Source organism: Pelodiscus sinensis, chromosome 2, assembly GCF_049634645.1.
Source record: "Pelodiscus sinensis isolate JC-2024 chromosome 2, ASM4963464v1, whole genome shotgun sequence".
Lineage (NCBI taxonomy): Eukaryota > Metazoa > Chordata > Testudines > Trionychidae > Pelodiscus > Pelodiscus sinensis.
The window spans coordinates 42,260,291-42,281,732 of NC_134712.1; the positions used below are offsets into that span (position 1 = coordinate 42,260,291).

General features: G+C 39.2%; 1 protein-coding gene across 7 annotated transcripts in view; it reads left to right on the top strand.

The window, feature by feature from the left end:
* The window catches only part of RUNX1T1 (RUNX1 partner transcriptional co-repressor 1), a 140,282-nt gene that overhangs the window by 92,894 nt on the left and 25,946 nt on the right, over positions 1-21,442 (top strand). For all 7 annotated transcript variants that reach the window (XM_075920393.1, XM_075920396.1, XM_075920398.1 and 4 more), the window contains 4 exons: positions 1,310-1,491; positions 9,251-9,501; positions 12,032-12,117; positions 12,717-12,915. In XM_075920393.1, the coding sequence (XP_075776508.1) occupies positions 1,310-1,491; positions 9,251-9,501; positions 12,032-12,117; positions 12,717-12,915 (718 nt within the window). The remainder of the gene's footprint in view (positions 1-1,309; positions 1,492-9,250; positions 9,502-12,031; positions 12,118-12,716; positions 12,916-21,442) is intronic.

Consider the following 21,442-nt stretch of genomic DNA (forward strand, 5'->3'; position numbering starts at 1 on the left):
AGTGTCAAATTATGTTTCTAAGTATATGTCTACACAACAAAAAATTAACCTGCAGCAGCAAGTCTCAGAGCCTGGGTCGACTGACTAAAAATAGCTAAAAATAGCAGTGTAGCCTGTGAGTGTAGCCTGTGAGATTGTAGTATCTCAGAACCTGGGCTCCAGCCCGAGCTCAGATGTCTACACTGCTATTTTTAGCTCCATAGCCAAAACCCCATATACCTGAGTCAGTTGACCCAGGCTCTGAGATTTGCTGCTGCTTTTGTTTTTGTTGGTTCTTGCAGAGTAGCTACAGCCTTAGTCTCTGAGAAGAGCATTATTATTTTTGTTAAATGCAGAAAGGCTGTAGCGAGATTTGTGATTATGGTCCATACTCATTTTTTTTGCCATGTGGTACATTTTTGATCACTAAGATATGGTAATTGGTGTTTGGTGTCATCTCATTTAACTAAGATGGCAAAGCATTATTTTCTTATAATCGCTCTCTCATGTGTTTGAAACTTTCAAAAACATTTTGGGCTGAAGTGTTCTGTATTTAGTCTATCTCAAAAGGTTAATTTCTTTGTAAAGATGAAAGCCATTTATGATTTAAAAATAGTTTTTCATGTAAAAATATTTCATAGTAGTAGTTAATTGTTTAAAAGTTAAAAGAAGTTAGAATCCACAAGATGTATCTGTCTCATTGCACATTTACGTCACACTAACATTTTTAAAATTTGTTCAAATGTTTTAAGATTGCATATGTATCTGAGATTGTAAAAATATGTATAGTATTTGATAACTGCTGTAATATGTAATAACAGAACTAAATACTGTAGCTAATGCGTAAACATGTGCCGAGTTAGAATAGAGTATTGAACGTCCTTAAGACACAAAAATGAAAGTTAGTATTTTGCAGTCTGAATATTACATGGACATAGGGGAGTAGTTTTGCATGGAAAGTGTACTGCTGTTTAGAAACACAAATATTATATCATAACAAAAAAGGAGACTAAGTGCTACGCTCTTGCAACCCTTGAAAAATTTGGGCCTGAAGATTTTTTTTCTTGTAGTATTTTCAGTTTTGTTTTATGCTTCAGCAAATAAACTCTTCACTCTCACGTGTGCACACACATATCTCAACCATGACTCAACCCTCTAATGAAGTTATATGGTTTAGCACATCTAACTAAAATAAATATCACTTAAGAAGAGTGAAATAGACTCATCCCAGAGTGAGCTTTTCATTGATTTCTAATTTTGCTACTTCATCTTTGTGAAACTGCCTGAGAGCTGTTCAGCTGCTCCCTTCATTTCTGAAACACTCTTACAGGCCAATCTGCCCCTGCTGCAGCGGGAGCTCCTGCACTGTGCAAGGCTGGCCAAGCAGAACCCCGCCCAGTACCTCGCTCAGCATGAACAGCTGCTTCTGGATGCCAGCACCACCTCACCTGTTGATTCCTCAGAGCTGCTTCTCGATGTGAACGAAAACGGGAAGAGGCGAACTCCAGACAGGTGAGAGGGCCAGATGTCTAGTACTTGGCAATTGTGAACATGTTTTGGGATGCATCATGAGCATGCTGATGTCTATTACAATTAGAGTGGTATAGGATGCTCCATTTCATTCCACTAAACTTGTGCTGAGGCTTCCAAGATACATATGTGTCAGGTACAGCTGAATAATGGGCAAATTGTACTTGGACATGTTAAATTGACATGAGGCAATGAGCCTCTGTTGCGTGTCAGGGCAGAATTTGGCCATACGTAATTAGGAATAATACAGAACTGATCATGGCACTATCACTAACCATTTGGTTCATAATGTTTGTGTGCAGCTTAAAGTGATTAGCAGATCATTCCTACTTTATATGAGAATCTGTCTGTATTTGGTTTTTGGCTGAGAAAATATTAAATATGGGAAGTTGGCTAAGCACCCATACTGGGGAATATAATTAAAGCACTCATGATCTTGAATACAAATGTGATTAGCACATCTACATGCAATACCCAAATCTGTAATAAGAAAATACTAGAGAACTACATATATTAGGTCACAGAGCTGTAGTGCTACATGCACATCAGGGAGTCTGATGTTATCCTGATAAACACAGGAAAAAAGAGACTGCTTCAGAATGCAATCAGATCTTGAATTCCTTATTCAGTTGTTAGGTTTTGCATAGCAGATATGTAAGGATATATATTTACTGTTTCTTTAATCTGTAAAAGGAAGTTAGGTGCACTGTGGGACTAGAGATGATTTTAGATGGAAGCCATATGGAGAAGCAGAGAGAGAATCAGAGTGGCTTTAGGAACAAGGGGTGATACTGTTTTCCCTTATTCTTATCCTTATCACTATTAGAAGATAGCGACTTTTGATTTTTTTAACTGTTGTCCCATGACATAGTGTCAGATGTTTGGTTTCTTTCTGAATCTGCATAAATATTCTGCTCAGTAGATCTAAATAGTGGATTTTGGCTAGTTTTGCTTGCCACTGGCAGTACCAAGTTGGCAACTTTAATAAAGCCATTTAGAAGATATTGCATTATGCGTCAGTGGCAACCTAAAAACCCAAAGGGAAAACAAGATTCTTTGAAGCCTGCAGGGAGTGCAAAATTTTATGGATGACATTTTAGTTCACAAGCAGTCATTGGAAGAACATAACATAAGGAAGAACAGGTCAGAAGTCAGATGAGGCTGCTAGACTGTAATGAAATAGCAGATATTTGAGCATATGTGAATGTGAGAAGTTCACATGATATGTGCTAGCTCTTGAAAATGTCAAGTTAGTCTTTCCTCAAGACACTCTTGCCACTCATGAACAGTAAAAATCTAGATAAGGTTCCCTTAGATGGCAAAGAATGCTCCTGTATTTGACATATTAGTTGGTTGCAGAGTGTGCTAGGGAAATCCTTTGATCTAGGTGACACCTTATTGAAAGTCCTATTGACCACCAAGATTTTCCAGAGGCTGAAGATGATTACGTGAATGCCATTTTTGAGTGTCATCTTTGTTACGTTTCCCACACAAGTTTGAGCAGACTGAAATAACCACAAATGTTAAATCACAGTAGTATACTGTTTCCAAGAGAGGTGGCCTGGTTAATTATCAGAAGTCCAACATATGACTGTTGCAAAGAGAGGAAATTGCCACAGCTTAAAATCCAGTTACCTATGGTAATTATATCCTAGTCACTCAGTCTTTGCAGGACAACATTTTGAGAAATTATAACGGTTGGAAAAGGAAAGTCTCACAAAATGATGGGCGTTAACCCAAATCCCAGTTCATTTGATTCTTGAATAAGAGACACAACTTTAAAAGATCTCTCATATCCACAGGACACTGCCCAATAGGTATTGTGTAAGTGGAGGAAATGGCACTAGACCTGACTAACTAAGACAAGGGTCACACATCCATGGATCCCTTGAATAATTTTCTTGGTAGAAATTAAGGTTTTCCTTTGATCCATATGACAACAAATCAGAAGATGTCTTTTGACATTCCTCTCTTTTAGGCACTCTAGAACCAATAGCCTGTCACATTGAGCCACAGTTTCCCAGTGCTGAATTCCAAGCTTTTGTGTTGTGTACATTTTCATATACATTACTTTCAGCTCTCACTATTCACAAGGGCATGAACTGGTGGGGAGGGTAGTGCAGGTTGCTGAGAGAATTCTATTATCAAAAAATATCATATAAGCTTTGCTGAGATACTAGGCAGTGTCTCACACCAGTCCATGGCCCAATCCTAACCCCTTGTTAATAAATTGACAGATCAAAACATCACAAATGATCCTCCTTAAGGAATAAGAAACTGAGTCACTACAAATTTTAAAAACCACTTTCTGCTTCTCCACTGGAATGCCAACCTAAGCTTAATAAAGAGGACTCTGTTTTGGAATATTAAACAATGTAGTGGACATAGCTGCACCTAGACTTCTTGCATGATCAAGGAACTCAGAATGGAAGAAAGAGGCAACAGTTTCAGCTCAATCAAACCCAGAGGAGTTGTCATGTGACCCTAATAATGATGTCACATCAAACAGTAAAGTGAGAGAACCCTGTGTAGAAAAGTCTTCAATCTACTGAACAGAAGTCTGCATCATTTGAAATTTGATAATGCAAGTGAATCTACCAGATAAAACCTTCCTCAGAGTTAAAACATGGCAGCAGATCTATCTCAGTGGTGAACCAATGACTTCTCTTGCTCCATAACTTATTGAATTATTAAAGATTATTTATCAGGGGTAGGAGAAATACATGAGGATATGTGTACTGTTTGTTTAAATCTTCGTGTGTGTGTGTGTGTGTGTGTGTGTGTGTGTGTGTGTGTGTGTGTGTGTAAAATATGTCACGAATGTTAGGTATCTTAACTGTAGGCTTAAATGTCATTACCACTCTGCTGACAGTATATATATATGGGTATAGGAAGATAAAAGGCAGTGATTTTTCCAGGGAAGCTAAGAACATTGGCCAGATTCTGAATTAGGAATGTAAGCAAGTAGTCGAGTGGACTACTTCCCCACCCCCCACTTGCTGCCTCTTTTAGAAACAGCAAGGGGGTGGGAAGCAGGAGCCTGTGCTACGGGGAGCTGGCTTAAAAGCTGATTCCCGCTAGCACTGTCTCTGCGATGCTTCCTGCCCTCCCGCCAATGTTGGTGCCTCTATCAGAGGCAGCAGTGTGGCGAGGATGGGGCAAGGGAGGCCGTGGCAAAGCAGCCTCTGCCTGCGGCGGGCCCAGGCTCATTGCGGGCAGAGGCTGCTCTGGCAGCAGCCCTTGTCTGTGACAGCCCAGGCTGGCCACTGGCAGAATCTGCTCCAGCAGCAGTCCTGGTCCATGGGGGGTCCCATCTCTCTGCTGCGACCCGCCATGGACAGGGGCTGCTGGACTCAGTGTGAGCTGGGTCTCAGTAGGGTTGCCAGGTGTCCAGTTTTGACCTGTACAGTCCAATATTTGAGTTTTCTGTTCAGGAAACAAATTGAGAAAATATAACTGAGAAAATATAAATGTCCAGTATTTTCTAAATAAGATGCAATGTAGATTGTGATGTAATGTCAGGAGTGTCTGGTATTTTTGGTGAAACCATCTGGCAACCTTAGGTCCGAGCAAGCCCAGCTCATGCCAGGTTTGGGAGCTACCCCCCGCTGCATCTCTGTAGTTTAAATGAAGTAAGAGCCAGGTGTGCAAGCTGAGGAAGCCTTCCCTTATCTACTAATTTTGTAGTCGATAAAAATTTTTTATCAACTGCACAATTAGTGGATTACCCTCCTTCTAACAGCCTTATTCTGAATCATGTAATGTGCTCATTGTTCCTGCTGAAGTCAATTGGACATGGTTTTGCACATTTTTCCTCTTCTTTCCCATTCCCTTCTAAACTTGGTACTTGTATGTGTATATACAGCATATATTTACAATGAAACAGCTAATGATGCTTGTATGCTCTAACTCAGACTCCAGTAGAGGTGATATACAGAAGTAGGAAGAAAAATAGAGAGGGAGTGTTCATTGTGTATATGCACACTTGTATGTCTTAGGGTTTTTAATATAGCTAAGAAAATTTATCCAGTTACAGCAACATTTTTCCTTGTATAATTTCTGCATCTTGTTTGCATATGCATTTCCATCTCTGGTTATTTTTCTGCAGACACATATCTACTGTATGTGAGGTTTTATGGAGCACTGTGACAGCAGAGCTTTGTGTTTTACTGAATGTTTTCTTGGTGCATATGGTCTGACATGGCTGAGCAGCCACGGTGAGATTTTGGAGTCTATTAAACTAGCTCATTAAAAAGATCAATCTGTTTCTGTAATAACACTGGGAGCCATCAGTCACTGCAAGAGAGAAAAAACTGACACCTGAGGAGGCAACACATTTTGATAATTTGTTCATGACATGTCACGAACAAAGTGTTTGCTCTCTCTTGTTTCTAACTTTTTGGGCTTATATCCTGCTGTCATAAGACTAAAAAAGTTGGACTAAAAACTTTTTTAAATTAATGAATGTTTTGCCTTAAAATTCTACATAATTTTAAATGAATTAACTGTGTAAATTTGCTGCTGTTTAGAGAGAAATTAATCCTGTTTTGAGGCTAACCTAAAAGACCATTATTGTGCTGTATAGAAGCATGCCACCTAGTAGCTATATGTTTGAGAGACACAACAAGTACATGTAAAATTATTAGGCCAAAAAAAAAATAGATAAAAATAATTCTAAGTGGAAAAATGTATGCCAGCAAATGATACATGTCTGGGGGAGGGAGGGCTGAGAGACAGACAGTTTTGTTGGTGAGAGCAGTCATGACAAGTTTTGTAGAGCATGAGAGAGCGTTTTGGAGAAATTCCCTCCTATCGAGGTAATGCCCCCATGGCTATGTCTAGACTACATGGCTCCTTTGATGGAGCCATGTAAAATAGTTTATTAGGCATAGTCAAAGAAGTGCAGATTTAAATAATCCCCTCTTCATTAAAATAAAAATGGCCACCACGCTGTACCGACAGTCAGCTGATCTGGCACAGCGCGGCAGTCTAGACGTGGCGCAGTCGACAAAGGAAGCCTTTGACTCTGTTAGGTGCACTGCCAGGAATTGAGGGTCTTTTTCTGCCATCTCAGTTAATGAGAGTGGTGGAGGATGCTCAGCACCTCTTTGACAATGAGCCTTGCAAGACATATGAAAAGTTTAGGAATCTTCTTTGAGCAAAATCTTACAGGTTCTTTAATTCAGTTCATCTCCTGAGTTGTGTCATGAAGCACTTCCTCAGTATGATGGTTCTACGTGACAAGTAAATATACATATGATTGTTTATATGTTCACCCCGGCTGTGGATATATAACCTCTTATCAGAAAATTAATTTGATAGATATAGGCACAAAATAGATTTTTTCCAGTAGATCATTATCACTCATTCAGTCATCAAACTTTTATATGTAAATATTAGCCTAAATGAAAGCATTTTGCAGAAATGAAGATTGAACAACTCACATCCGCTGGATAACGTTATTTTCATAAATTGCATTTACTATTTTGTACCAATCAATAAAATTAATTTGCCATCCAGGGCAGTCGTATGCTTTTGTGTTTTCCTGCTCAGGAAACCATCTAGACTTCACAGTTGTTTGAAATGAAATAGTCTTACTGTATATTTGATTGTTTGTTTTCAACAGTTCTTGATTAGAAGTAACAGTCAATCGCAGTTGTAACTGCACAGCCCTTAATCTCAATAAAACATTAGTCCAAATGCAAAATGTCTTTCAGCATGAATATGTACAGTTACAAAAACCTAATTTCCTGAAACAGGGGATCTCCCCTTTCCCTCAAATTTTGTTTTTTTTTCTCCCTCTACATTGACACATATATAAGGGCAACAACTGTAGAAAAAAACAGAACCTCTACAGTGTTTGACATTTCATCTTCATTAGACGTTATCATTCTAACCTTGGCATGCAAAAACAAATTTTGAGAATGCGTTCAAAAGTGTACCCATAGTTTGATTGGTGCATACAAAAATCTGCATGCTTTCATGCAAATATGTACTTGCAGATGAAAATATCATAATTGGATTTGAGTAGGTGCATGTCTGAGGTTCTGCATGCAGCCAAATGTAAAATATGTAGGTATGTTCTTGGAGAGCACTCAAAAAGTGTTGCTATCCAGTGGAGTTTACAGGAACAGATTACAGCAATTTAATGTAACCTTGGCACTCATGAGGGTCACATCTCAGTCCCGTCCCATTTCTTATCCTTTGTCCTTCCAGAACACAGTGTACACTCATTTTAACTGTTTACTTTCTTACTCATTCATTCTAACAGATGCCCTAAAGTACCTGGCAAAAGATCTTCTCCCCTTTGCTATTAATGGGTGATTGAGGCCTCTGCTCACCTCTGCAATTGTTTTTGGCACTAGTGGTTGTGTATGTAGTTTGTGGAAAGACTATTTTCACTCCCAGCAACATAGCAAAACCCATCTCTTCATTTCCTGTCGCTAACTGTTGCAGCACTTGAAAATGAGATTCTTCTTATCCCTCCCCTAGTGGGCTTTGATCCAGCCTTGTTGCTACCTTGAGCTGAGCACCTGCACTGCTCTCTGTCCCTTTCCTTGTCCCCTGCCCACTTCCCTCTCAAGTAGGCTGTTCATGCCTGCCTGTGACACTGTCCAGTCCTGCTCCATAAAGCAGTGCAGGGGAAAGAGTACTGTAGGCTGGAGAGGAAGGATGCACATGCTCCTAGGTCCCTGCACACTTCACCTCCACACTTAGCTCATCTCTGTGTCTCCCATTCCCTAGTTTGGGAGAATAAAAAGTACAGGCTGTGCTGCCACTGAGTCACTTTCCTGTTACATTCCTTATCTGCATAGGCAGGACACAGGCTAGCTTGGCAACCTCTCTCTGCAGGAGCCAGCAAACCTTGCAGTAGCTGATTGAGACAACTATTTAGGTGCCTGCCAGATTCCAGCTTGATACCCATGAGGCTACAGGTTCCTTAGGTAACAGGAGCACCCAAAGGGTTCCAGCTCAAGAAGATTTTCTGAACCATCAGGGGACAAAGGCAACTAGGGGGTATCTCTGCAGTTTATAATCATCAACTATCACGTGTTGATGTAAAATATAATCACACCAGTGCCACAAAGTTCAGTTCATTTAATGAGCATCAACCACGAGCAGCCTCAAAATGGGATTAACTTCTCTCTGATCACATTGTTAATTCCCTGGTGGGAAAGGATCCTGAGAGCAAAGATTCAGAATGCTAAGACATATACCCGAGGGACCATGTGCTGCCCTTTGGAGGAAAACATTTCTTAAGTTGTAGATTTCCCTAGATCTCTGCATGCAACAACTAAGGCAGGACATTTCCATCAGCATATCATCTTTTTTTTTTTCAAATCAGACTTGACTACCAATGGTGTTTTCTTTTGCATTTATTTAAAAATTAAAATTGCTTGGCCACTTGCTTAACACCTGAATACATTACAATTTGTACTGTTACCCACATATTCAAAGCCTGATCTCAGTGAATATTGCTTTAATTTTATGTTTACAAGAAGTATATTTATGTTCTGTAGGGAGAATTATTCTACCAACATCTCTTAGGCTGTAACCGAGATATTGAAAGTGAGCAAATGTATCTTTATAAATATTGATTGATTAAACTGTTCTATGTAATGTTCCTCCAACCTCACCCCCAAAGTCATGCAGCATAAATGGCAGATAACTGTATGTATCTGAACATTAGCCAGCCCTGTTCAAATCATGACAAAAAACGTTCCTATACTTTATTTTTCAGAACCAAAGAAAACGGCTTTGACAGAGAGCCTTTGCACTCAGAGCATCCAAGCAAGCGGCCCTGCACTATTAGCCCAGGCCAGCGGTACAGTCCAAATAATGGCTTATCTTACCAGCCCAATGGTCTGCCTCACCCCACCCCGCCTCCACCTCAGCATTATCGTTTGGATGATATGGCCATTGCCCACCACTACAGGGACTCATACAGACACCCCAACCACAGGGACCTCAGGGACAGAAACAGACCTATGGGTAAGGAACTATGAGAAACTTTATGCATGTTCCTTCCTCCTTTCTTTCTTTCCTTCCTTCCTCTCTGATGATGGGTCTATGGCCTGATATGTAGTTAATGCTTTTAATAACTTGATGAATGTTAGACAAAACTGTGATTTGAATTCCACACCCACACAGGAGAGTAAGGATGAGTAAGAGGCATCTCTTTCACACTGGTATTGACAACATGGACCCTGGAGTAAATGAGTAGAGGAATGGAGTCTTGTCTTTCACCGTATTGCATGTATACAATTGCCAGGTCGCCGGTATTGGCCTGTACAATCTGGTATCTGTGGTCTGTGTCCAGTAAAACAACCCAGAAAATACTGGACATGTAAAATGTCCGGGATTTTCTGTTTAGCTCAACCAATTTTTTCCCCGCTGTGTTCGGTATTTTTTGTGAAAGTATCTGGCAGCCCTAATCGCACACCTTTGACATCCAGCATAGCTGAGCTATCAGATGGGGTGTCTTGATTTACTGCTGATAAAGACCAGAGATAAATTATTATCCCATGGAGCAATGGAGTAATAGAAGGAATTGCTCCCCATAATGATGTCTCCAAGTCACAATGCTCCCTGGGACCATCTTTGCCTGTGGTATTGCTCTCACACCACACCCTTCTCCAGACTATGCTTAAAGCACTCTTCAGTTCACTCTGGTTTTGTTGTACTTCAGTTTGCATGCGCCAATCTTACGCAAAATATATACCAAAGTGCTTTTTATTCAGGGTTGGTGTAAAGAATTCAAGCAGCAATTACAGAGACCTTGAGGTAGGGGAGATGGGGGGAGGGCTGAGGGTTAAAACTTCAAGTGAAATGTCTTTCAAGTTAGTAGCTGTCCCTTTAGCTAAAATTTAGGAATCCAAACTGTGGACAGTTCTGGGGATGTGAAATGGTTAACGGATGAGCCAGGGTCATTGGTAATGTGCACTGTTACACACATATCCCCCACCCTCACACTGTATCAGAGGCAGCAGCATGGGGAGGGGGACAGGTGGGAGCTGGTGTGTGCGGGGAGTAGGCTTTTAAGATGGTTTTTAAGTCGGCTCCCCACACGTCTGGATTCCCATGGAGCCAGCTTCCCCCATCCCCACACACACACACCCATGTGTAACTGCTGAAATGTTCAGTGGTTATATGATTACTTAACTACATGCATTTTAACATCCCTACAAAGTCATTGGAGCATATTAAAACCGAAAAAGGTAGCTTTCATTGTTGCTTCACTGCATACTTGGAACATGTTCTTTATGCACAGTAAATCTTTACTTAGAATTTTCTATGGTTATTTAACTATGTGTGAAGAGATGAACCTTTAATGAATCTGCATTGACAGACTCTGTCATAATCAGTAGTAATTGTGTTTAGTGGTCTTACATTTGGTCTGTGCGTACTATTTATATTTTTTCAGTCTTCTGTGTTAAGCAAGTATCATATAAAATATTTATTTAACCATTTAACTTTTTTTTACAGTTTTTACAGGTCTTGGGAGTTTCATATAGTAAATAATACATTGTTATGTCAGTTATTGTAAGTTTTTTCTTTTCAACTAATCCAAAGATGGAAAGGTGGTTTTTTTTAACTTAAAAACAGTCTGGTAATATGTGAACATATTGAGAACTTGGACCAAATAATATTAAGCCAAGTATCAGCAAAGATTTATTCTGTTAATATATTTTACAGTTTCATTTTTAATGTACTTTACTAGAATACGAATTTCTTAATTTTAGAACTTGGATCAATTTCTTAATAACTGACATAAAACTCCTGTCCTTCCTTATGTCTTTCATGTTCAGACTAATTTTTAAATGTTAATATATTGATGCAGAACTTAGCCTACATAAAAAGAAAAAAAATCAACAGCAAATCACGCATTTTAAAGTATATATGAAAATAAAGTAATTTAAACAAAGAGTAGAACTAAAACTACTATTGATTTTCACATTGTAGCCTTGTTTGATATTGTGCATATGACCAAAAAATCTCTACAGATCTGCCTTTGTGCCAGAAGATAATGTTAATAATTTCTACATTTTTTGTAACATTATTAAGTTACCCATAATTTCTAGATTGCCCAATTCTACAAGAGGTCTGTTCAGAGAATTAACATGAACTAGTGTTTGTATGTGGAACACTTTTCAGCATCAGAACTTTCATGGAGTGAAATGTTTAATTTAAGTGTCTTGTTCTAAATCTGTGTTTACTGATTGTTTTTCATGGGAGCAAAGATTTGTTTTTCCTGGGTAGTGGGCACATGATAATGAGTAAATATTCCTAGTCCTTTGCTTTCATCTGTGCTTAAATATTACTGGAAAGGCCAATACACTTTAAATAATATATATGTGTATTTAGTATGTGTCTGCATGCATGAACTTCATACGAAAATTGTGTGGGTTTATGTAATGGATGAGATTTGAGAATACCATGATTCAACAGACAGATAATGAAAGAGTAAGAGAGGTTTTCTAGATGAGTCCTTTAATGTAATTATCTTTTCCACTTTTGGCAGGGTTGCATGGCACACGGCAAGAAGAAATGATTGACCACAGGCTAACAGACAGAGAATGGGCAGAAGAATGGAAACACCTTGACCATGTAAAATATTAATTATTTTTTGTGTATACATGTCTGAGTAGACCCAGCATGACTTTAGAAAGTAACTTACAATATTGAGAACTGGTATTGCATAGTTTAAGTTTATTATTTTTTCTCTAATTGCCCATATTATAGACAAATTTGAAAACACTGATGACTGAGCTACTGTGCTTAGTTCTACAATGGGATACTTCTTTTGCTACTCTGGGTCCAAACACCTGTTTTAAAATCCCAACTGCTCATATGAGAAGCTAATGGGAAACTGGATGCTGAGGATTGAACACTGGGTCCAGGACACTTCCCACTTACCCACTTTATCGGTGCCCTGAAAACGGAAGTTTTCTTCTTGCTCTTAATTAAATCTTATAACTGTTGAATGATTTGTAGGTTTATCTAGGAAATACAGTTATGCAAGAGGGAATTATGTTCGAATATTTCTTATTTTTATTTACAATGACAGGGAGATAATCCTTCTCCCTTGAAATCCTGGCATTTGAAGTAAGAAAATGAATGAAAATTCACAAGTTTTCTGTGGAGAAACAATACATCATCATCAAATATTGTTTTGGCTCCTCCCTTCCCTTTGCCCCTACTAATAGCTGTTAAACTGCATCATGGACATGGTGGAAAAAACAAGGCGATCTCTCACTGTACTACGGCGATGTCAAGAAGCAGACCGTGAAGAGCTTAATTACTGGATACGGCGGTACAGTGATGCAGAGGATTTAAAAAAAAGTGGTAGCAGCAGCAGCCATTCCAGACAGCAGAGTCCAGTGAATCCAGATCCAGTCCCATTAGGTACAGTATTTTCTTCCATTATCGGGCCCATGCTAAATTTAGCCAAGCCCCTGTTCCTGACTTCCTTGCAGTTATTACAGCTGAAGCTCATATTTGTTCTTCTCATTTGTTTTTTTCTTACTACCAATAAAATGTTCCTTTTCACTGAAGATTAAGAACTAAATGGAGATTTAACTCCCTGATAGCCCTGTTTTCATCTTTTTGTGATAATCACCAGTTTTCCTTCCGTTCACAAATGTACATAGGTGGAGTAGCTGGGAGACAGAATGCAAATTTGAATTTGGTGAAGTAATAAGATGAACACTGTTTGACTCCCCACCCTCAACAATTAAAGCAAAAGATAGGTACTTCTTGACTGTTACTATTAAAAGACCAAGAAAAATCAAAATGAACTTGATTGAGTGAATTCTACTGTGTATAATGGCACACCTTGGGAAACATCTGTTCTTAGCAAACAGACTTATACAGAAACTTTGAACCTGTATTTACATTCAATTTGAGAAAGCTGACAGACGAGAAATTTCCAAATGTACTTAAAAATCTTAGTACTTCTCCATAGACTCTGGGCTAGAGACACAAAGGGACTTAAAGCATTATGACACAGCATCACAATGCCTTACTTTTAAGTGCCTTGAAAATTGCTGGGACTCACAAAGCCTGAGGGAAGTGCTCAGGCTTACCATACAATGACTGGAACGAGACCGGTGTCTCAGGATGGGACTCAGAAAAGCCAGCACACTGAGTGAGGATCCATCTAAGCTAGCCAATGAGAGGAGCCCAGGAAAGGGGTGTATCAGGGAATTCAGTGCCTGAGTCCAAGCTGAACAGAAGCACCTATCTCTGCTTGGAATTCTCAGTAGCGAGACCTCTCCTAAAATCAGGCATCTAAGGTGTTTCTTGAAGGAAGCCTGGGAGAGGGTATTCCTGGGTTTTCCAAGTCTTGATTGAGTGACCTAACTTCTGGTATACAGTTCTTCTCATGCTGTTATGCTCTCCCACTCTCACACACCCACACCACAAAGATTCTAATTACTCATCTAAAGTAAAATGGCTTCAATAGGAGAGGCTGAGGGATCCCCACATCAGAATATCCCTTAACCCCTAGTTCTTTCTGAGTATGGCAATTTTTTCAGATTAAAAAAAAAAGATGTTTTTCCCGGCTTTTTCAAAATTAAGTGTTTTAAGATTTTTTTCATAATGATATTTAGTAAGCAAGCTGTCATTTCAAATTTCTGTTTCGTTTTGGAAGTGTTTAAATACAATTCAATCAAAATTGTTTGGTTTAATGTTTTAACGAGAAACGGATTTTTTTTTTCAGTTTTCATTCCAAACTAAACATATTTCTGAATTTGTCCACTGAGCCAAAAAAACAGTGAATGGTGATGGAAACTATAAAATATATGCTAATAATCCATGCTCAGAATGATTTACCACTTCAGTATTTAGTATAATATTTAGTGTCCCTTGGTAACAAGAAATTTTAAGGAGGCTCATTTGAGCCAGTAGGGTCTTTGAATGGTATCATTGGATTAGCTAATTAGTATAGTCTCTTTGGACAACTTTCTCACAAATACTCTTTTGGTGACAGTTTCTGTGAATCATGGGAGGGAATCTAAATAAAGAAGATGACTAATGTAGAGATAAGTATGTCAGCCAAAATGCCCACCATGCTGGCAAGCCCCTGAAATTGCTCCTTTTTTGCAGGAAAATACTTAGGGTATGTCTACACTAACCCCCTAGTTTGATCTAGGAAGGCTAATGTAGGCATTTGAAGTTGCAAATGAAGCCCGGGATTTAAATATCTCGGGCTTTATTTGCATATTCCCATCCAGTCCCCATTTTGAAATTCCACTAACCCGAAGTAACTGCCCGCGGCTACACATGGCAGTGAAATGGCAATTCGAACTAAGGACTTAGTTCGAATTGCCATTTCACTGCCACGTGTAGCCGCAGGTAGTTACTTCGGGCTAGTGGAATTTCAAAATGGCGACCGGATGGGAACATGCAAATAAAGCCCGGGATATTTAAATCCCAGGCTTCATTTGCAACTTCGAATGCCTACATTAGCCTCCCTAGTTCGAACTAGGGGGCTACTGTAGACATACCCTCAGAGACATGGTTTATGGAGCTCATCTCCAACAAACTTGTAATGTAGAACTATTAAGTTTTGAGCTATGCTGGGAAGAAGATTTTGCATGTGAATTACCTTTTGAAACCAGGAAGGATGTAGTGTGTTCATAATCCCTCCATAAACTGAAACAGCAGATTGGTCCTTGACTATTAGAAAATGCTGATATTAACAAGAGAGTAAATCTTTTAGGTGAAGTACTTGTAATAAGAAAAAAGTTTGCATTTTCCATGTTCAGAGCTGAGAAATACACAGGACTAGATGATGTGTATGGAGTATCATCACTTATTTGCATACTTGACACTGGTTGTTCCTGGAAACAACTGGGTTTATTTGTATAAAAGCCACAGTGCATAGCATAGTCCATTGAATTTGATGCCCAAATTACCTCTGTAGTGGTGAAGGATACAGATATAACTGACTAGAATTGAGTCCATTTCACTTAACTATATCCATTCCAGTTAGCTTGATTTAAAAAAAGTTATTTGCTGTGTTTATGTATCAGTAATTTGTAATGCTTCAGTGATATAGTATTCATTTCAATCACAGGACCCTGACAGGAGATGTTTATATATCTGACACTCAGGGCACCAGATACTTGCCTTTTTTAAAAAAAGGAAATACAATAATTACATTATCTTAAATCTGGAAGTGTCTTAGTAGACTACAGTTCTCTGGAAGGTTAACAAAATATGAACTTTAGAAGTGCAGTTTCATGGAAACAGCACTGGTGATCCCTAAGGCAGTGTTTTGTTTTATTTATGAGGGATGGGAGAGAAAGTAAGTAGAAAAAATTGCTCCAAAGTTTTAATTAGAGCCCTGTCAGCTATAAATATTGCTCTTTTTGTGTGTGAATTCTACATTTCAATAATTTCCCTTTGTGGTTTTTTTTAAATGAGATAATCCATCCTTTAAAAAGTACCTATTTGTTATCTCCAACAGGAAAGAAAAAGTGTCATGTGGACACACTGTGTCAGTGTATCTTTTTCTTTAAGATTAAAATGGCACCATCGTAGTAAAACGGTATGCATTGTAATCAGTGTGAACAAAATACTTTTGAGGTTTATAGTTCTGTCATTAAAAATTTGTTCTGGACTGAAATTTAGCTTCCATGGTCTTTGTCCAGGAGCAGTTAAAGAAAAGTCTGATCACTTAGAAACCTGTAAGTCTCTCTACAATGGAAGAAAAATATTGTGCTCCTTTTAATCTGGTTTCTATATGAATTTTTATTTGTTCAGTTTGAGAGTCCATTTTTTATTAACAAAACCAAAAAATCAGGTAAATATTTGAAAATCTCACATTTCATATTTACGGTTACTTTATTGTTAATGGTTTTAAACTGCTATAAACTGTTATAAGTTAAAAACTCACCATTCTGTGAATAGTACATAAATGTGTAAAACTAAGATACGAGAGTTACATTTCCTTTAGTACTAAATGTTATACGTTTATAAAAGTTTAAAAATGATTCAGACATATCTTATGTTCAGTATTCACAGGATGAACTGGTAGTAATGTATCAAGTGAATAATTGCCTACGTACTCCAGTTTGTGATCTTCCTCCTCCTAACAACAAATAAGTATACTGTAATAGACACAATGGTAGAAGTTAACCACAAAGGCTTTGTGAATTATAAATAAGACCTGTAACCTTATTGTGTGAATATATGGAGGCAAACTCCAGAAGGTTCTGAGGTGAAGTTTCCGAAATTTGTCTAAACCTCTGTTATAAGATGAAGTTTGAAATCTCCCAAGAGTCTCCGTTACATAGAATCATAGTGTCATAGAGCTGGAAGAGACCTTAGAAGGCCATCAAGTCCAGTCCCTTGCCCAAGGCAGGACCAATCCTAATTAAATCAGCCCAGCCTCGGCTTTGTCAAGCCGAGACTTAAACACCTCTAGGAATGGCGACTCCAATACTTCTCTAGGTAACCCATTCCAGTGCTTCACCACCCTCCTAGTGAAATAGTTTTTCCTAATATCCACACTGGACCTCTCCCACCGCAACTTGAGACCATTGTTCCTTGTTCTGTCATCCATCACTACTGTGAACAGCCTTTCTCCAGCCTCTTTGGAACCCCCCTTCCTGAAGGTCATATGCTCCAGCCCCCTAATCATTTTGGTTGCCCTCCGCTGGACCCTTTCCAATGCATCCACATCCTTCCTGTAATTGGGGCCCCAGAACTGGACACAATAGTCCAGATGTGGTCTCATCTGGAGTAGCATGTCACCAGAGACATGTCACCAGAGACACGTTAGGTCATGCTGACGCCACAATGTGTAGGGGATGCAAAGTTGTTAAGAAAACATTTATTAGCTGTACATGCTAATTTGTACTTTATTTAAAATGGTTCCTTCAGCCCATTCTGTGTTAGCAGTGAAATACCCACTGCCATGCCTGTATAGTGGTCACCACTGAACTCTTTCCCATTTGCAATAACGTGATGGCATAGTATTCCCAATGAGAATTAGGAAGAATACCTCGAATGGTAGAATACATGTGTTGTGTGAAGTGGCAAAACTGTAAAGATTTCATGGCAACCATTGCAGCTATAAAACAATGCTTTTAATTCACTAGTTGGAATGGAGGCTTTGGGCTAGATTATACATAGATTATACATAGTAAGTAGACCGTTGCAGAGAAATGGAGCTGCTGAATTATTGTTTAGTTTGTAATTTGGATTGCTTATTCTAACTTCTGAGTCAGGGATAATCTTTATCTGTGCCTTATTCTTCTCCATGCTGGTGCTTGTCAAAGTATTAATTGATAGAAAAAAAGAAATAGATCCTGCTACTACAACATGCTTTATGAAATTCACTTTTTTGGCTCAATTAGGAGACTTGTGTTTTTGAACTGGAATGTTACTAATTCTGTTCTCCATGAGCACAGAAAGATGCTAGTTTAAAATTATATTTAAGTAAAGTTGAAGATGGTGCAAGCCAATAAGCCTGGAAAATTGAAGTTTGATTCACTAGTGTGTCTCTCCCATTTTACTTCAATGTAACTCCATTAACATTACACTGGAATGACAGTTTTGAGTTGGAACCCTTCCAGCCAAGTGTGAATTGCAGGGTGTCGTTTTTATGACACCCATATCACATTTATCTTTTTGATGCTGTATGTATCATAGTGACCACAGGCTCACTCTATCTACTGCAGAAGGAAGGCCAAATTTGGTGTTGCCATTCATTTCCGTCTTGCAGGAAATAAGATCAGATAGGTCCTTCATGGCAATATATTAATATCTTCTTTATTTTGATTGCATTTCTTCCGGTATTTATTACACAATGATAAGGGTGTCCATTCCATTGTAAATTCAATCCATTTTCCATTTCTTCTCTCCAAAATGGATTATCCTTTTTCATCATCTGGAAGATATCTTTGATTTGGTCTTCCTACACTTTTTTGTTTCATTATCACCATGTGATACCACTCACATATCTTTTATTTTTTCTTAACATGCCCAGCTTTTTGTTTGTGTCATGTTTCTGTATTTGTTTCAGTTGTTTTAAAAATACCTTAATGTACTACTCTTTCAACACTGCTTCTGTTTCTATAAACTCAAAAGTCTCCCATGGCCTGCAAAATCCTTGTGGTACTTGCTGAACTTCAGAACCTGATTGGCTGTCTGTCAGTGATTTATGCACTGTTTTTGATGCCATGGTTGATTAAGCTTCTGAAGTGAATACACCAGTGCTTGCAAGAAAACCTTCCATTATAGTAATAATAGGCTGAGTTCTTGCGGTTATTTTCCCCTCTTATGAAAAAAATCCAACTTGCAACATAAGCAAACTTCCTTTTTTCCAGATATTTTACAGAGAAATGCAAGTTGTAGCCATCCCTACGACCCAGTAGAGTGCTAAGAAAAACTCATTCTTGTTTTTTGTATCTTTGTCCTCTTGATGTTCATGTAAGGAAATCCAGTTTCTCCTTTGACTTCATGGGAGTCCAGTCTTTTCTCCTCAGAGATAAATTGCATATTGAAGGACAATATTGTAAGACCCTATTAGGTTTCATAATGTTCTTTGTCTTGCCTCATTTTCATCTTTTCACACACAGGTACTGGATACCGTGGTTTCATTTGCTGAGGAGTATAAATGTTCACTTTGAACTGTACTGTAGCACGGAACACTCAAACATTAGTTTACTACATTGTCGTCTAAGTAGTTTCACTATTGTGAACTCATCCTGTTCTCACCGTTCATTATAATTACATTATTACCTTCTGCCAACTAACAAGCACTGTATAATTTCTGGCATTGAAATCCTTTCCCACTTTCAATTTGTCTGATAATTTCACTTTCTTTGCTCGTTAGGAAGCATTTGTATGATTTCTGCAGTTCTGTCAATGATGCATTCTTTCTCTTTATGATTTTTTTCAAGTGCTAAGAATATCTAATATTTTCAAGTACGTAATATTTTAGGTCTGGTCTTCTGGTTTTTTTTAGTAGTTTTTATGTTTCTTGCGAGATTTTCAAGTCCCCTAAGTTTTTGTTTTGTTTTAAATGAGCAACTCACTTGAGGCTTCATCTAATTTCCCCTTTTTTATTGTCCTTCAGTCAGTTGCTGTACTTTAGTTCCATGTAGAACTGTGTCTTGCTTTTCATGGAACTATCAGGGCTGATTTCACCATATCTATATTCATTTTTTTTCTTATTTGAGAATGTGTTTCTTATTAGATTCATAAATGCTCTTTTTTTTCCCTTGTCTGGGTCCTGTTCCAAGCTGTGGAAGTCTCTCTCACAAGATCTTGATTTAATTCTTATGCAAATCTCTTTCCTTAAGTAAGTCACTTGTGGTTTGAATATGAGCTTGATTGATCTTTGTATTTGGAAATTTAACAATTAGCTGGCAACCTGGTTGCTGTTGTCATTGAATTCTATTTTCTGAAAATCTTGTTTACCTAAGAGCCTAACACAATATTCCACTTTCATTTGTAATATTAGTAGTATTAATGGTTCAGTAGTGTTCTAGGGACCTATTCAGTGTTGTAGTCTGATTGGGCTAGGTTCTCTGTGAATACACGGTACCTGACCCAAATAGCCAAGAAACCAATTTAATACAAAATGCAAATGTGGGTGAAAAATGAAGGAAAAGTGGACAGAAGAGACGACTTGTTTTGTGATTTTAAGATCCATTGGTTCTTCATTTGCTCCCCAAGATACCTTTACTATGTCCCACAACTCTTATTCACTTTTGTTTGTACCATCAGCCAGAAACATGCTGACTGTATTCCAGTGATTTAATATGTTCAAATATAATGAGTCTGAGGGTATGTCTACACAGCAAAGTTATTTCAAAATAGCCGAGGGCTTATTTCGAAATTGGTATTCCATGAGGAATAGTGCCAATTTCTAAATTGCTATTTTGAAATAAGCACTGTATAGACGCTTATTTTGAAATGGGGGTCTCCAGCCCTTCCCAGGGTGCCCTGGTGACCACTCTGGGCACAACCAAAAAACTCCTCTCCCTCCCTCCCCCCCTTCCGGAACTCTTAAAGGAGTAGACCCTGGTTACAGTGCCTTTGCCAGCTCCAAGCCTGCCAGCCCAGAGCCAGCAGTAACTGCACCTGACCCAGTGGTCCCAACATGAGCCAGGGAGCCATTACCATCCAGCCCTCCATCACTCCCCAAGACCAGTCTGCCAGCTCCCAGGAGCCTGCCAGGGGTCGGAAAAGGCGAGCGCCTGTCTGGTCCAGTGCGGAGATCAGGGACCTAATTCAGGTTTGGGGGGATGCCTTCAATGTCCATGAGCTCCGCACTAAACCGAGGAACACAACCGTCTACAGGCGGATGGCTGCCAGCCTGGCCACCAAAGGCCACATGCAAACCAAGGAGCAGGTTCGCATGAAAATAAAGGAGCTGCGGCAGGCATATACCAGGGCCACAGGGGGCAGCTCCCAAACAGGGGCAGACCCAGACCCCTGCCCCCTGTTTTGATGCCGTGGACCGTATCCTGGGGGGCAGTTCAGTCCGTGCTCCCTAGGTGGTCATCGACCCTGGGGCAGAGCTTGCTGCCTCCTGCTGCTCCAGCCCCTGCTGCCTTCCCAGCTACCACTCCTCCTCCCGCTTCTTCCTCCCCACACTCCCCACGCCCCCAGGGATGCGGAGGCCCCAGCACCTGCGGTGCTGGGAGACAGTTGGGCCGGCGAGACCCCCAGCCCTGAGCTTCTCCTCTCCCCTTCTTTCCCTTGCTTTCTCCTCCCAGATTTCTCCCACTTTCTTTCCCCAGTCTCACCTCAGATTCATTCAGCCACCTTGAATATTTTAAATAGAAAGATGGGGTAAAAATATTTAAATAAATAAATTAAATACCCCCCCCCCCAAGTTTTGTTCAATAAAGAGGCTTTGTTGTAATGAACGCATGTCTTTTATTATACAGCAGGAAGGGGGGCTAGG